Here is a 16,901-nt window from a genome sequence, read left to right as displayed (position 1 = left end):
TCTTTGCTGCGTTTAGATGTCCCAAGCTTTCCTCTCTACACAAATGTTTGGATTCTCACTCCGCCCGGTGGGGCCCTTGGCCGTTCTGCTCTCTGATTGGCTGCGGCGTGGCTCATTATGCAAATTAGGAAGTGGGCGGGGTCTAGTCAGAAACCTACGAGCTGACGTCAGAGTGGCAGCTGATTGGGGCTGGGGGGGGTGTGGTGGGGGGCAGAAACAGATTGAGAATGGCTAGAAGAATGGAAATACATAAAGAATAAAAAAATAAGGCTAATTCCAAACAAAGAGGGTTAGGCTACAGAGGGGAAGGATAAGGGGAGAGAGGAGAGTAGGGAGGGAGAGACGGGCGAGGAGTAGGGACAGAGAAAGATATAAGGGAGGGAGGGGGGGGATTGTGCACTGTGCAGTTGACTACTGAGCAAGAGGAGAGAGAGAGAGAGAGAGAGAGAGAGAGAGAGAGAGAGAGAGAGAGAGAGAGAGAGAGAGAAGCCGCCGGCCCATTGAGGAAAGATGGCTACAGTCACTGCAAACGGAGTGCAGCAAGAGAATGGATTCAGCACCACGAACAGCGCCGGCAGGATGAACGGGCTTACCATCGGCCAGAACACCATTCCAATGAAGGACCACGACGCCATCAAGCTTTTCATCGGACAGATTCCCAGAAACCTGGAGGAAAAAGACCTGAAACCCCTGTTTGAGGAATTCGGGAAGATATACGAACTCACTGTACTGAAAGACAGGTTTACGGGAATGCATAAAGGTCGGTTTTTTTTGGTGTCTTTACTTAGGCGCTATATCCTATCATGATGTTAAAAACAAGAAAGAAAGACAAAAAAAAAAGAAAAAAAATCCATTCCAGTGTTGAGGCAGGGGCCATGAAAAGTGTGCTAATTTGCAGATGTTTGGGACAGAGTAAGAGTCTCTTCGTGGCGGAGCGTTGCTGATTTTACACACACGCGCGCACGCACACACGCGCGCGCGCGCGAACACACACACACACACACACACACACACACACACAGAGAGAGAGAGAGAGAGAGAGAGAGAGGGAGATAGAGAGAGAGAGAGAGAGAACACGTGGGAGTGGATGTGGGTTGATGCAGGGTTAATTCATCGTGTCCAGCCCATCCACGTGAATACTACAGCTGAAAATGCCTATATGTGTTTACATTGAGTATCATGTGCTGTGCATCCCAGTTGAGGGGGCGGGACAGGCAAGTACTTGATGTTCCATATTTCTGCAGCTGCAGAAATTTCTTCACAATATAAACCCCCTGCTTCTATTAGCGTTCTGTATCACAATGGGGTCCATTAACTGTAGCCGGCCAAAGAGAAAATAAATGCTTCCAGGGGAGCGGAGAATGCAAACCACTATCGGGCAATCAGCATTGGTGATTAAGGTGCTGTTGGCATGCTGCTTTGACCTTTGAGAAGGCTAATCGGTACTTTTCGGACGTCGTTAACTGTGGAAAATAACTATTTACGTGGCAGCATGTATTGTAGTGCTGCTCCGGAGGCGGGCTGCAGTCAGGAAGTACAAAGCAGGATAATAGTAGAGGCTGAGATCCAGCATGTATCCTCCTCTCTCTATTGCCCTTTTCATTCCCGTCCCCTCACTGTTCAAAGCGACCGGGATCAGTGTTCAATTAGTAATTACACAGACAAGCCACCGATGAATCTATCACTTGTAATGATAGTTTAGGGAGTTTTAAAGCACACCAAAATGTGACTGCTATCCTCTGTGTTAGAGACGAGGTTTGAGGCAGTGCAGCTGGATCTTTTAGCTGCAAAATTATGTCACTCAGATTTAGATGCAGACAACTTTATTATCACCATGTAAACAAGAAACACCCTAACCTTTTTTATGCCCCTTTTGCCCTTTAATGAGGAATCCTTTAATGCAGAATCAGTTGTTGTAGAGTAAAATAATGATTTTAATGCCATGGTGTATAGTTTTGAAAAGCATCTGCTTAATTGTCATTTATTTTTTAACAGTCTGTCTTGTATTATATCTTTGAAGTTTAATATGTTTCTAATAAATTGCATTATTATTATTATTATTATTATTGATGGTCAAAGTAGTATTTGTGCTAATGGTAGATGTTAGTACTATAGTGTTGTAGGCTTTTTTTTTTTTGTTTGTTTGTTTTTTTTTGTTTTACACATGAACTTGATTTGGAATCTGAAATCAGGTCACCGTCCCAGCAATAATCATCTCATCATAAAGCGTGCAAACTTTTAACTATATGCAAGTTGGTGCCTACAATTTATTATCTTATTATCAGCTAAAATCAAGGGCAATATGAAATAATAATATTTATAATGATAATTATCTTAATGATGTTGCTGATCTCTGTTTTTTTGGGTAGAAACACAAACTTTTTTAAATTTTTAAATCTCTCTCTCCATGTCTCTATCTCTTTCTTTCTCTCTCTCTCTCTCTCTCTCTCTCTCTCTCTCTCTCACACACACACACACACACACACACACACTTTCACATGTACAAACTTCAGTTGGATTAAATTCAAAATCAGGTCACTGTCCAAGCAAAAATCCTGTCTTCCTAAGGCTTGCAGATTATATAAGATATGTAAATTAGTGCCTACAGTTCATGATCTTATTATCAGCTAAAGTTGAGCGCTCTTGTGGATGAAATGAACATAGGCTCAGTGTTCCTATCATCCAGCTTTTCTGTGTGTGCAGCCTTGAAGGTCTCCATGCACACCACCTGTTCATCCAGCTATCAGTCACATCCGCTTTACCTGCTCCCTATCTCTCCTGTGTTTCTGTTTGGAACCCAATGATCGATTAAAACAATATTTCTGATGTTCGTGTTGTTTACGCCTGTCCTCGACCATCCCTGAATGTCAACACTCTGGGGGCTGTTTGCCTCGGGAAGGATAATCCTGTTCCAAAGCCAGACTGTACGCCCATTCAAATCATCATCCACCAAGGCCACTCTGATGTATGCATTATGCCCACTTCATCCCGTGTGACATTCAAAGTCACTTTGGGAGTGCAGGCGTGCACTTTTAATAAGATTTCACCAATGCATTATATGGATGAGTTTTTCTTATTGACCACTCACCTGTGAAGTATACAAACCATGTTCATGTCCCTCACTGCGTTGATGTGTGATACCTGTAGAGTGAAGTGAGGAAGTAGACGACTAAGAAAATTAGATTATAGTCACTAACAAAAGAGAGGATCTATAGTGCATCTTCAGCTTTGTAATTCAAGGAGAGGGGTCTAACACCTTGTTTGAAGACCTGTTTTGAAACCAAGAAAAACAGTCCAACAAAGCTAAGAGCTATCTTTTGTAGGGGAACTGAAGGCTGTTCAAGCTATTAACTATCAGAACTTGTTAGGTCTGGATTTTGGTGGTGGCAAAACACAGAGGCATGTTCAGTGCAAAAGCCCTGCATGCAATATATATTTTTTAACCTTTACATGATTAATCTATGGTTAATCTGGGAGACATGAAAAACAATCCATGTTGAGGTGGAAAGACATTTGAGTTGGCCAGTGTGCTTTCCAGGGAGAAAAAAAAAATCTATATAAGCATTTGGCTAACCATACTGTTTCATATTCCCCACTCTTTAACCTTTCTGTCTTTATTCCCCTATGAAAACCAAACTCTTCAGTTAATGTTAGATGAGGATAAAGGGTTTAATTTGCTATTTCTAATTCGCTGTCAGTGATGTTACTTTCACTTTGCTGTCCTCTTTTTTTGTAACTAATACTTGAAGGTTTGAGAAATTCAGCCACAATATTTGTATAGTGGTTAGAGAGCATACCTTAAGACTGCGGTTTTGTGGTTTCAATTCCCAGTTGGATCATGGCTTAACACTCAACATCATCAAGTTGCCCTCTGTGTACGGTCCTGCCGAAGAGTGTTTTTTTCCCATAAGGGTTTACATATAGAGATAATTAGACACACTGTTCAATGCATAGACATTTCCACAATCAAAGACACTAAGCCTCCAAGTGTTTTGCCAGCTTGGGGTGTACCTCCCATTTCTCAAAGATAATTTTCAAACCTCTTAAATGGTTTTCAGTTTGTTGGTGTTCTGTCAGACCAACAGGGCATCTTAAATGTCTCTGAAAAAGTACCAGTGAGTCTGCAGCTGCCAGCAAACCCCAGCAATATAGTGGTATAGTAATAGTATAGTATTAGTGTAGGGGCTTTGAGTCTGTGGTTGGTGGCAGCCTCTTGCCACCTCAATCTGGGGTTTTAGAACACTTTTTGTCCATGGAGTGTGTGCTGCAAAGTGCTTTCGAAAGTACTTTGTGCTCAGTTTGGTTCACAAAATTGCATAATACATCCACGGATAATGGCAAGCTATTTGTGTCAAAGGGCCAGGAGGCGTCAAGCGTCGTTTTAACATTATCACAAATTCGATCAACTTGTTATCATAAACAGCAACACACACATTTTTCACAACAGAGAGTGAGAGGAGCAGAGGAGGATGTAATCAGCTTGGCTGCATGATCCCAAAAATAAACAAACAAACAAAAAAGTTCATACAGATTCAAAGCAGTGTCATATATTTAGTTTGACTATGTCTTTAAAATGCTCTTTTTAGATTAGTCTGTGCTGAAGAAAGATCTGTTTCAGATGGATGACTCACATGGTTGTTGGCATCAGTTATTCAACCATACCTAACCGATGATTTGCAGCTCTACCTTTTTCACAGCCATAGTCCTGTGACACAGAATGGCACCATAATTATAGATTTAAGGGCAGATCAAAATATATCATTTGCTTATGACTAATTCATGTGGATTGTAATGCATCCATTTGAACAGATGTTATGTGCATCATGATTTCTTTGGGCTTTCAGGGTATCTCGAGGGACTGAAGCAGATAACTTTGGGGAGTTGGAGTTTATATTTTCCTGTGGAATTTTCTAGATTCTAGAGGGTGATAGTGGCAGAGTGCTGATGTGTGTCTGGGAAGACTTTTTTCCATCTATTTCTAACATATGATTATACCCTGTCTCATAGTTGTCAGACACTACTGCCGTTAATGGTGGTTTGATAGTTTGTGTGTCATTTGGGAGCCTTACACGGAGAGCAAGATGACTTGACGCTATTGGCGGGCATGGTGCTCGTCAGTGTGTGGTGCAGCCAGGTCATGCTGTTTAACATCCATCATTCCGCTGAACACTACATTATCATAATACTTAGTGTCAGTGCGAAACACATGCATTGTTCAGACATGCTGAATGTTGGTGGGGGGCAAATCTTTTGCTTGAGTAGTGTTATCTATCAATCCGTCTCTGGTGCTGAGAGAAGGGACTCTGAGCAGCACCACACAGCCAGGAGGAAGAGATACAAAGAGTTGTTAAATATCCTCATCCATTCTCCTCTCCTCAGTAGGTCCATGCAGTGTAATCGGCTATAAATAGCCTTCCAAATTGACATAAAAAACGCTCTTAGGCATTGAAATGTCAAACGAAAAGCACAATGTGACACTAATATCTAATTGCAAATGACTCAGAGAATGGAACTGCAAATCCTTGGAACTGCTTTTTTTCAATTGCTAGTCTGCTCTACTGTTTCCTGTGAAATTCAATTCCATTGCTCATTTTGGAATAGTTCTACCAGTTTCAGTCATGGGAGTTTCAAATCAGTGGCCGAGTTGTTTTGTATCTACAGTATGCATGTGACAGTGGGAGTGTTGGACAGTGATTGACAGTTTGTCTAAGTTGAGTGACAGGTGTAGGTTAAGTCTACAGATGACCTCTTTGATCATTTGGAAGGGACTGTGTGGGAGCCAGACAACTAGCGGCTTCTGCACAGCCTGCTCCAAATGTGGATGGACAGACAAATACATAGATGATAGGTAGGTAGATATGTATGCTGTGTGTGTGTGTGTGTGTGTGTGTGTGTTATATATATATATATATATATATATATATATATATATATATATATATGATTCTGGCATATTTGGGATAATATTAAATATCCATTATATATATATATATGTGTATATATATATATATATATATATATATATATATATATATATATATATATATGATTCTGGCATATTTGGGATAATATTAAAACATGGAACTATAGCTGGATTCCCACATTAAGTCTGTCTCAGGGCCCACTAGAGGGTCACGCTGTCACATTCAGCATCTAATTATTTTCCATAATTTGTGCACATACACATATAAGCACATGTAATCCCTTTTTTTTTCTTTTTTTTTTGGAAATCAATATACATTCTTGTCTCAGTTTAATGAACATTCCTGGATCACAGTTATGTGAGGAGACTGAAGGAGAGCAAGGTGCTCATGAGTCATGAATTCACTGTTAATGAATTGAAATTTTATACAAATTTGCCCTGGAGTTTTTTTCAATTAAAGGTACCTGATGCCTTAAAAAACACAATTTACTGACATTTAGTCATTGCCGGGATGCATGCAACTGTGAGCACATTTTAATTACCATTTTAAAACAAATTGTTATAAGAAGCGTTACGGGGGAAAAGTTCCTTATGTAATTACGCCAAACGTGTCCTGCAAAGGCAAAGACACAGTTCACATTTACTGCTTTCTTTTTTCAGCCAGTTTTGCAGGCTTACATTTTCATTTGCCTTCAATATAATTTGCTGAACTTTTGTTCCTCTTTGAAATTATAGTATGGTAAATTGTCTGTGATTACCGAAGGATTATTTTCACTTCACTTAACCTCCTCATCACAGGAAACTAGCAATCCTGTGCAGAACCTCCAGCAAAGAGTTGCTTCTCCCTAAGTTTCAGAACCTTTGTCACATTCTGTTCTTCTTCATTCTGAAAGACGTGCAACTTTGAGGAAGTCGGTGTTTAGATATGGGGCCCTATCTTGCACCAGACTCCCTAAACCCGCTATTTGCGGATTTAGGATTTAGGAAGAGGCGTTCCCCCGTAAAAGTTGCTATCTTGTGCACCTCCCGCTATCCGCAAAACACCTGCGCTACCCGCTATATTATGCATAGGCGTGTTTTGGGCGTTACGCCAGTTAAACCAATCAGTGTGCCAGGTGCCATTGCCTTTAAGGGCAGGCTGCGCTATCCTAAATCCTAAGGGCCCTATCTTGCGCCAGACTCCCTAAACCCGCTATTTGCGAATTTAGGATTTAGGAAGAGGCGTTCCCCCGTAAAAGTTGCTATCTTGTGCACCTCCCGCTATCCGCAAAACACCTGCGCTACCCGCTATATTATGCATAGGCGTGTTTTGGGCGTTACGCCAGTTAAACCAACCAGTGTGCCAGGTGCCATTGCCTTTAAGGGCAGGATGCGCTATCCTAAATCCTAAATCCTAAACCCGCGATGGAGAGAGGGAGGTAGATTTTCTCAGGGCTTCTACTGAGGCTAAAGCAAGTTGGCTTTATATATATACATATTATATATTATATTATAGGCGAGTTAATTCGGGAGGTGGAGCCACATGTGTCCAAGTGGACGTGTCACAAGGTTGTACTGATTGAGTAAAATCCTCGGGCCACACCACAGACACACAAGAGGCAGAGGTGGAACTATGTGTAAACTAATTTATTGACAAGGTAGATTGGGCAAATAAAATATTAAAAATAAAAATATAGCACAGCTGCTGGCTTATGATAAAACAATAAAACGTGCTGGCGTAAGTGTCCAATTAAAACAGTCTTTCCTCTAAACAGTCTATATGAGTAATATACTCCATTCTGGCGGCGTCCCGGTATCAGTCCGACCGTGTGCGTGGCGTGGCTCCGTCGGGGCGCGCATTGAAGCCGCCTGGGCACGCTCTCCTAACAGCCCAAACTTTAGGGAAAGCGGATAGCGGGTGGTCAGGACCACCCGCTATCCGCTATCCCTAAAGTGTGTGCGCAAGATAGCAACTTTAGGGATAGCGCATGAAACACACCCATGGACACACCTCCAGGCGCAAATGACGGAGTCGGCATAACGGATAGCGGGTAGCGGGTGGCGCAAGATACTGTTTAGGGCAGGGGTGTCAAACTCGTGCCATGGAGGGCCAAGAGGCTGCAGGTTTTCATTCCAACCAACAACTCCACCAGGTGATTTCACTGATTAGTCCCGCCTCTCTGTTTCGAGGTAGGGTGATCAGTGAAATCACCTGGTGGAGTTGTTGGTTGGAATGAAAACCTGCAGCCTCTCGGCCCTCCATGGCACGAGTTTGACACCCCTGGTTTAGGGATAGCGGAAGTTCCTAAATCCGCAATTTGCGGGTAGCGGGTAGTGGCAGCGGATAGCGGGTGGCACAAGATAGGGCCCATAATGTTTTCTGAAACATTTACGCATGTTAGTTCCTGACAAAAAATAATGAGTACCACTAACATCCAAAACATATCTCCACATGTATATTGGTTTCCTTTGGTAAGAATGAACTGAAACTGAAAGGGCAGTTTGCATGATTGCATGTATTTCCCTTGGGCCAATAGTATGAGTGATGAGACGGTCTACATACAGATATAATTCTATGACTGTTATTCAATTTAAAAGGTCTTTAGCAAAATAGCTGACAGGGCAGATCCCTGTTACCTCACCTCAACCAGTATCTTTGTGGCTGTCCTCGTGTTCACCAAGCTGAATGTTTGTCTGTTCCACAACGTGCTCCTCAATCATTGACTTCCCCTGGGCTCAAGGTGTCCCCTGAGCCAGCACTGTATTGGATATGAAGCTTTCATAAAGTCCTGACAATTCCCCACAGCCATGAGGGACTTATAGGGGCCTACCTGAGGCAGCAATGCAGCTAGCTTGAATATTAAAGGCTACAATGCCAAAAAAAAAAAAAAAGAACATTATAGCAAGTCATTTTTAGTCTTTCAGTGCTTAAATTCTTTTCTTAAAGTTGGTAGAAAAATCAGCAAGATAACTATCTTAGAAAAAGTGAATATATCTTGAAATAAGGCAGATTGCTCCAGATTGCTTCAGGTTGATACTACTTTTTTGAGAGAAATTCTTGACAAAAACACCTAAGATGCAAGTCATATTCTCTCACCCAACAATGACATTATCTCCAAAGACTTAACAAAAGATTGAATGACTTGCTAAGATGCTTGTGCTCCTTTCCAGGGAAACCAACAGTGAAGTAAATTCTCTGAATTTCCCCTGGAAAAAGAACCCCAGTTGCCCAGTAATTTGGTCAGGACATTTTTAAACTCATACTAAACTGTGCAATGAAATCTTACTGTGATGTGCGCTAAACTGCTGGGAGATGTGTGAGTGACTGAGTGAAAAATAAAAAGGGGCAGGGCAGTGGCAGCAGAGTGGCAGCAGCCCTGCACCACTCCCATAAGCCTTGCTAGGACACGTCCCCCCTGGAGGCCGCCACTCATGTCTCACAGTTTTGTAATGTCACAGGATGAAGAGTGTTTCCCCTGGCTCCCAAACTTTTTTTTTTCCTGCTTCACTGTGTGGCGTGCTGTTTCATCAGTGTCATTTAGGTGGTTTTTCCTCTTGAGTAACTGCCTAGTTGTAGAGGTGGGTGAAGGTTGTCGCAAAAGGGAGCTCTCTTGGCCGAGCGCCAGGTTGCATTGCTCTGTTTCGGGGTGATGGGTGCTATGTGCTCTGTGCCATGTATCGTGTGTGTGTGAGTGCGTGTCTTCTCCCATGGGATGTCTTTGGCAGCAGGTGTGACATGTAGTAATGGGAAATTATGCTGCACGGTGCAAAAACTCTTCCGAACGGGGTCACCCACTGTCAACTCTGCCGAGCGCGTAACAGAACAACCACTCACCCTTTAATGAAAGCTGTCACATTTTTGTTAGGGCCAGACTTATTGATGCATATTCATACTGTTTTCCTGGATTTTCCAACCATGAGAGGAATCTCCAGAGATGTGAGAGGTTACAGTTTTGAGGGCTCATCAGCAGAGATTTTTAATTACTTGGCTGCTCCCAAAAAAAAAATGCATACTGGTTGACTTTTTCCTGTGCTTGGTTCGATAATTACGACAGTGATCATTCATCAAAAAGCAGTGTGCAGACTTTGGAGTAATACGGTGCTCTTTAAACAAGCACCCCACCTGGGGTGACAGAATATTTTCCACCACCGCCCTCTTTCTTCTAGGGATCTCTACATTAAAACACTGTAATTCATCCGCTTTTTGAAAAAGTTCTCTGATCCCACTAGTTCAAAATAAATGTAATCTTTCAGATCGCACCTGTTAAGCCTTTATGAACTGGAAAAAGTTAGAGGAGGAGGTGACAAAAATTCTTATCAGGTGGTGAGAGACATTGTAAATTATTGCTCACAAATATTTTATTATGATAAATAGGGAAGGGAACAGATTTATTGTTCAAATGTAAGATTTACTATACAAAGGTACTGTCGTCATATTTTATTGGAAGTTTTGGTTCTATTTCTCAGGCAATATGCTATTTTGTCCAAGGGTATGAAACTATTAACTTCAGAGAGCCACATTCCAATTGTCAGTGGCATATCTGACTTCCATTTTAATATAATACATTTTCTTGCAGTAGCTTGTAAAACTTCACTAAGCTTTATATGATAGCCATGACTAAGATGAGAATTACTTCAGTGAAATTTGCCAGCAGCCAAATCTCAGAGTCCATTTGAAAGGTAACCCTGTGGATTTTGGAAGTGGACTGCAGAAATGCCTCTCCTGCTAAAGCAAAGCAGTGACATGTTAGAGTTCAGTTTGTGCAATCTGAAAGGGTTCACACGCAGCTGGTGGGGAGGGCAAAAAATGGATGAAATGGGTCTTATTTTAGTCTTTGATGTGCTTCATTTCAATCAGATACACGACTTGTCCTCTGGATTTTTATATTCCAGTTGTTTACTTTTTAGGTATTTAGGTTAATGGATTTAAAACCAGAGCAGGCTCAGTTTGATGAGTATGTTTTTTATACTCTGTTTGGATTTTATGCTTTTTCATCCTGCTGTATAATTGCGAAGACTATAAACTATCCTAAAACAATACATTGAAGCACAATATACATTATTGCTCCTTTTAAAGAGGGCATAAAATGTCTGCTACCACCATTATTCTTATTATTAGGGCTCCAAGTGTGTGGTGCTGGAGCATTATTGTATTTGTTAAGATTACCCTGTTTTCGTCTTCTTCTTCTTCTTCTTCTTCTTCTTCTTCTTTGGATCAAGAGATATCACATTGTATTGTACAGCACAGTGCACTATGTAGATTTTCTGCCATTTTTTGTTTCATGGATTTTTCTTTTGCTTGTTTTTATTTTTTTGACTTTTTGCCTCAAAGATTTGCACACTGAATTGGCAAGCCAAGCACGACAGCTCTACTGTGTCCAATTTTAACAAAAGTCGGTATAAGTCTGGTAAATATTGAATATGACAATGATTGGTCAAAGGTGGCCCTGTCATGACCTACCTTTACAAATTGGAAAAATAAAATAATAATATGGGTATAAAATCTTAACATTTTGGATGAAAAGTCTGCAGCTTTCAGGAGATATTGGTTGAAGTGAGATAAATCTTTTGTTCCTTAACTCCCACCAATTTCAAAGTCACCACACTCTGTAGCAAAAAACAAACTGTGATTCATTAGCATTGTCCTGCCAGACCATAAGCCACTGAATAAAACAGTATGACTTCTTAATATAATCATAGCTTCATTAGTAAAGACATCTCAAAAACTGGGCATACAGTACAGAACAAAATGTCCAGCTTTAAATGTTCCAGTGAATTTACAATGTCAAATTTTCAATATTGACTGCTCAGTCATTAAACTAATGAATAATTCTGCCAATACTGTCAAGATGGTGTTTGCAAAGACATAAAGAACTAAATTGTTAAGGAGCTCTGCTCGAGTCTTAAAACTTTTCAGTCATAGGCAGCAACATCACAATTCTTTCCTGTTTTAGTTTTTTGTTCTTGAGGGTGTCAAAGTTTAGCTAAAGAATTTACTTCTCAAACAAAAGATGGACAATTCAAATCCAGGATTTTCTTTTTTCAATAATCAAACTGCCACGAAGAGGAGGCATTATCCATAGGACTAACTTTTACTTTAGTTTTTGTGAATATCCTGAATAGTAATGATGTAATTTACATTATATTTCTTTAAAAGCCAAAATTCTCACTTGTTACACTGTTATAAAATCAGGTATCACCGTTTGTTCAATCAGTTCTAATACTTTCACTGTGTCCACCAGACAGTCTGCTAACCCATTTGGAATATAATAGGTTGCCATGAGAAATCACTTCATAAACCTGTGTTCAGATTTTTTTTTTTTTTTTTTAAGATGTTAAAATCATTTCTGAATTTGCTGAACCACATGATGCAATTTTTCATCTATATTTCCCTCTTTTCCTTCCTTTTGTTCAGCTTGCTTTGTGCTTGCTCCCCTACATTCATGATCTGAAGCAATATTATCTACTATCTATGTTTTAAATACATGTAGTTGTGACATCTCATTGTCTTTAATAAAATTGTTTGGAGCCATTGACATGCCTACTATGTTGTCATGCCTCTGTATTTCTGGTGGTAAAAGTCAGACGTACAGAAAATAACTGAAATTGTTTTACGTGGGGTTCACCTGCTCTTTGTATCAATATGCATCCTGTGAACTTTGTTTTTCTCAGTCATTTCTCTTAATGATGATGATGATGATGATTTGTAGCATTCTTCTTCTTCTTCTTCTTCTTCTTCTTCTTCTTCTTCTTCTTCTTCTTCTTCTTCTTATTATTATTATTATCATTACTTTTATTGTTGTTGTTGCTGATGTGGAGCAGCAAAACTTAAGTAAGCCTGTCTTTTTGCTGTCGCCTTGCCTCTGCAGGATGTGCCTTTCTAACATACTGTGCCAGAGAGTCAGCACTGAAGGCCCAGAGCGCCCTCCATGAACAGAAGACTCTGCCAGGGGTAAGTGCCCCTGATCTGCCCTCTGTCATAGGCTAAAGCCCCTGGGGTCTTTGGCATGGGAACCTGCATTAAGATGGGAATTATATCATCCACACATACAGACACACGTGTGCACACACACATGCACACGCACGTGCGCACACACACACTGAACCATACAGAAATGCACACATTCAGACATGCACATGCTCATGCATGCAGACACCCAGATAAAGAACTAGACATACTTTCTCATTCTGTCTCCTTCCCGCTCTTTCTCTTCCTCTCTTTCACACACACACACACTCCCAGACACGCCGTCTCATACACACATAGACGTACTAAAAGAGTGCGAGTGGCCTATCTCACCTTGCAGTGTCTTATTACACTAATCACCCCGGTGGAGATATTTGATAAGCGCTCCTTCATAACAGCCCATGCCGTCCTTCCCCTGTCCTCTCACAATATGGCTGCCACAGACACTAATTGCCTTGAGGAATCCCACTCTCATTATCACATATAATCAAACAATAAGTATAAACAGTCATTTTTACCATGTATATCACCATCTGGTGTTTTTGTTTTAATTCTCTCTCATATTTTTTCTCCCCCCCACACACCCTCTTCCCTTGTCGTCTATCGTTTGCCAGCGGCTGGCGGGTAACTTTTTCAATTAAAATAATGTCCTCTTCAAATGATGGAGCTAAAATGTACCAAGTAGTTTGCTCTTAAGCCCACCCAGGAGGAGACCCTCATCTGTGGTGTACGTGAGCTTGTGCTGTCTATCTGGACTTAATGTGAGGAGCGGAGTTTCGACTCTCACATCAGGGGAATTATTGAGGTGTGATTGAATTACGCCCGTAGGCCCCTAAGGAGGCGAAGCCGTGCCAATGCTACCCCCTCCACCACCACCCTGTGCACCCCCCTCCCTTTTGTCATGATACCCTCCCTAGTCAGGGCTTTACTCAGAGCCTCAGGGTATCCATGTAAATCTCCAAGGACGGAAGAGAGTGATAAAGGGAGACAGGAGGGAGACAAGGTGTGGGAGAAGAAGAAAGATGAGAGATAAGGAATAGGAGAGAGTTAAGAGTTGGTGTGCGCGTGTGTGTGTGTGTGTGTGTGTGTGTGTGTGGGGCGGGGGGGGGGGGGGGGGGGGGGGGGGGGGGTTGGCTGACTGAGTCGTGGGCTTTTTATTGTTCGTCAGTGTGGGGTTAATCAGTTGTTTGCAGTGCAGTAGATACTTGGTGGGTACTTCAGCGAGCGCCAGGCACACCGGCACACCGCAGCGTCAGAGTCCCTGGGAGACCGAGGCCCCCCCGCGTTGTTAACACTTCCCACAGCTTCATAACGAGACGATTCTCATGGCAGTCCTGTATAGGTGTTACTGCCTTTATTACCTTTATGGAAGGGCATTCCTATTTTTCCTCCATCTAGAAAGAGGTTAATGACATGTTCTATGAGGTTTGGGTAAACATTTCCCCTGAACGACTCCCAGTGAGGGGTCAGTCCTCCAATCTCAGGCTGAGCACATCCTGCATACAGGGGGCCAATAAAGATGTCCTCTCATTCTGCTGGTGTCTGTGTGTGTGTTGTGTGTGTGTGAGAGAGAGAAAGAGAGAGACCTGGCACCTCTGGCCAAGCCTCATTGTCGTTGTTGTCATGGCCTGATGGTTTGAGAGGCTACGTCGTATAATGCTGCCATTCTGGTAGCTTCTCCACACAGTGTCACAGGCATGACTGTGCTTTGTGGCTGCAGCATACCGCACTCTGACTCTCATGCAACCTAAATGTATCAGCTTGGATATATTTTGTTGTGAGACAAAGTAGGGCATTAAAAATGAATATTGGGGTGGACAAAACAGTGGAAACACCGTTTAAAAAAAAGGAATTTTAAAGTACTCACATTTACAGGTAGCTGTCAAATTTACAAAGGCAGCTAAACTAGCAAGGCGTATAATGGTTTTCAAAGCAATATGAAGCAACTAACAGACAGTGGTTGAACTGCATATGGATCAGTCGTGAAAAGTGAAAAGAAAAAAAAAAAAAAAACAATGTTTTAAGGGGAAAATTATGACAACATATGCCAAGCACAGATAAACTATAACTGCACAAATTATGAGTGGTGACTATTGGTAGATGAAGCAGGACTGCCACAGAGGACATTCCTTATGCAATATTTAATAAATCAAATCATGAAATAAAATATATTTCATAATCCCATTGCATGAATCAACTCAGAGGCCACTTATTCATCATGGGATATTTATTTTGAAATAGATTTTATAGTGACAAAGTGCACTGCCTGATGGTCACAATGTAACAAGAATTATTTCTCCAAAAACAGATGATTGCCTTTCACCCTTTTTTCAAACAGGTCCATTTGAAGAAAGCAAAATGATTCCTTGAAATTTTAAACCGTGGTGAATCTGTTGTGTATGGGCCGTCATCTCATCAGGGTCAGTAGGTCTGCATGACTGTACAATGGCCAAGCAATATGAGGCCATTTTTACAAGACCACATGCACCCTGTGTTTCAGACGGTGCTCTCTCATGACGTTTTCATATTCCAAGATGATAATGCCCTCATACACACTGCTAAACAAACACTGAACCATTGACTTTTTGTGAGAAGCTGTGTGCAAAGAGTACAAAGTCTGAAGTCGATTTCCAGCTCCTTCATCCTTCATCAAGACCTAGATGCTTTCTTTCTTGAGCAAAGGTCCAATATCCCAGTGCACACAGTTCAGGACTTCGATGACAGCTTTCTAAGGAGGATTGATGAAGCTGTTCTGAGGGCAGACAGAGTTGCTGTGCTCCTCTATTCATACATTGTTAGGTGTTTCCATTATTTTGTCCATTCCTTATAAGTCCTTGGTTTACAAAATAACACAAAATGATAAGACTGCCATACGCTGAATCAATAAATAGAACCAATAAATAGAACCAATAAATTACAAACTTCAGCGAGAACTTCTTTTTTTTTTTTTTTTTTTTTGTTTCCCCAAGGTGGATCCATAGCATTTTGGAAAATAATATTGTTCAAATGAAAAATCATGGCTGGTGCTGGTCCTTTGAAAAATGAAACTGTTCCATGTGCCACGTTATAATAACACAACACTTTACAATTATGGTATTAATTAGGGTGAAAATACATTATAAATCATTAATGAACAAGTCCAAACCAGTCACAACAGTTTTCAGTCATGGCTTCCGATACCAAGGATGGCTGACTGATTAAGGGACAACATAAAGTAAGTGGAGCATCTAGCAAGATCTGAGCTTTAACAGAATAGATGCAGTGCAGCAGTAACTTGATCTTGACAAACAGTGAGCCTACATCGATCTTATTAAAACTGTTATACCTTGTTTATAAGTGTTTATTAATGATTTATAGCGTTCACAACCTAATTAATATCCTAATTATAAACCATTCATAACCCTTTGTCAAAGTAGTCTTAATGTAAAGAGGTACCCTGTTTGAAAATGAAAAAAAAGAGGAGGTAGTGGATTGAATTGCATATAAATAGAATGAATTATTGTTGACAAAGCAGGGAGGCTGGAGCGATGTGGCTGAGGTCTGCTTTGAACCCCTCCTGGCATCTGTCAAGAGGACAGTAGCCCTTATAGGGCGTGTGTGTGTGTGTGTGTGTGTGTGTGTGTGTGTGTGTGTGTGAGAGAGAGAGAGAGAGAGAGAGAGAGAGAGAGAGAGAGAGACAGGGGAGAGCTTCCTAATTCTTTGACCTTTTTTTACAAAGTGCCATGTTTCCAGTTTTGTTGTCAGTCGCAGGAGGATTTGCTGGAGCTCAGTGGGATGAGAGCAAGAGACAAAAAAGAGAGGGAGAATGGGAGAGTAAGAGAGAAGGAAAACAGAGAGAGAAAGCGAGGGGGAGAGAGAGAGAGAGAGAGAGATACAGACACATACAGAAAGACAAAATGGCAACTGAGACAAGGGTGCACAGTGCAGCTGACTACAGAGGGAACAATAACAGGAAAAAGGGAACAGGAGTAGAGGGAGAGAACACGAATAAGAGACAGAAAAAAACAATGTAAAAACTCATAGTGCAATTGG

The 16,901-nt window shown here is 41.3% G+C and overlaps 1 protein-coding gene across 1 annotated transcript in view; it reads left to right on the top strand.

The window, feature by feature from the left end:
• Positions 1 to 555: 555 nt before the first annotated feature.
• celf6 (CUGBP Elav-like family member 6) overlaps positions 556 to 16,901 on the top strand; it is a 167,165-nt gene continuing 150,819 nt past the window's right edge. Inside the window, exons 1-2 of the mRNA XM_030082062.1 lie at positions 556 to 760; positions 12,772 to 12,854. Of these exons, the coding sequence (XP_029937922.1) occupies positions 580 to 760; positions 12,772 to 12,854 (264 nt within the window). The 5' untranslated portion in view covers positions 556 to 579. The remainder of the gene's footprint in view (positions 761 to 12,771; positions 12,855 to 16,901) is intronic.

This window comes from Myripristis murdjan, chromosome 3 (assembly GCF_902150065.1).
Source record: "Myripristis murdjan chromosome 3, fMyrMur1.1, whole genome shotgun sequence".
Classification (NCBI taxonomy): Eukaryota; Metazoa; Chordata; class Actinopteri; order Holocentriformes; family Holocentridae; genus Myripristis; species Myripristis murdjan.
The sequence above is the reverse complement of the archived record's forward strand: the minus strand, read 5'-3'. Positions and strand labels throughout refer to the sequence as shown.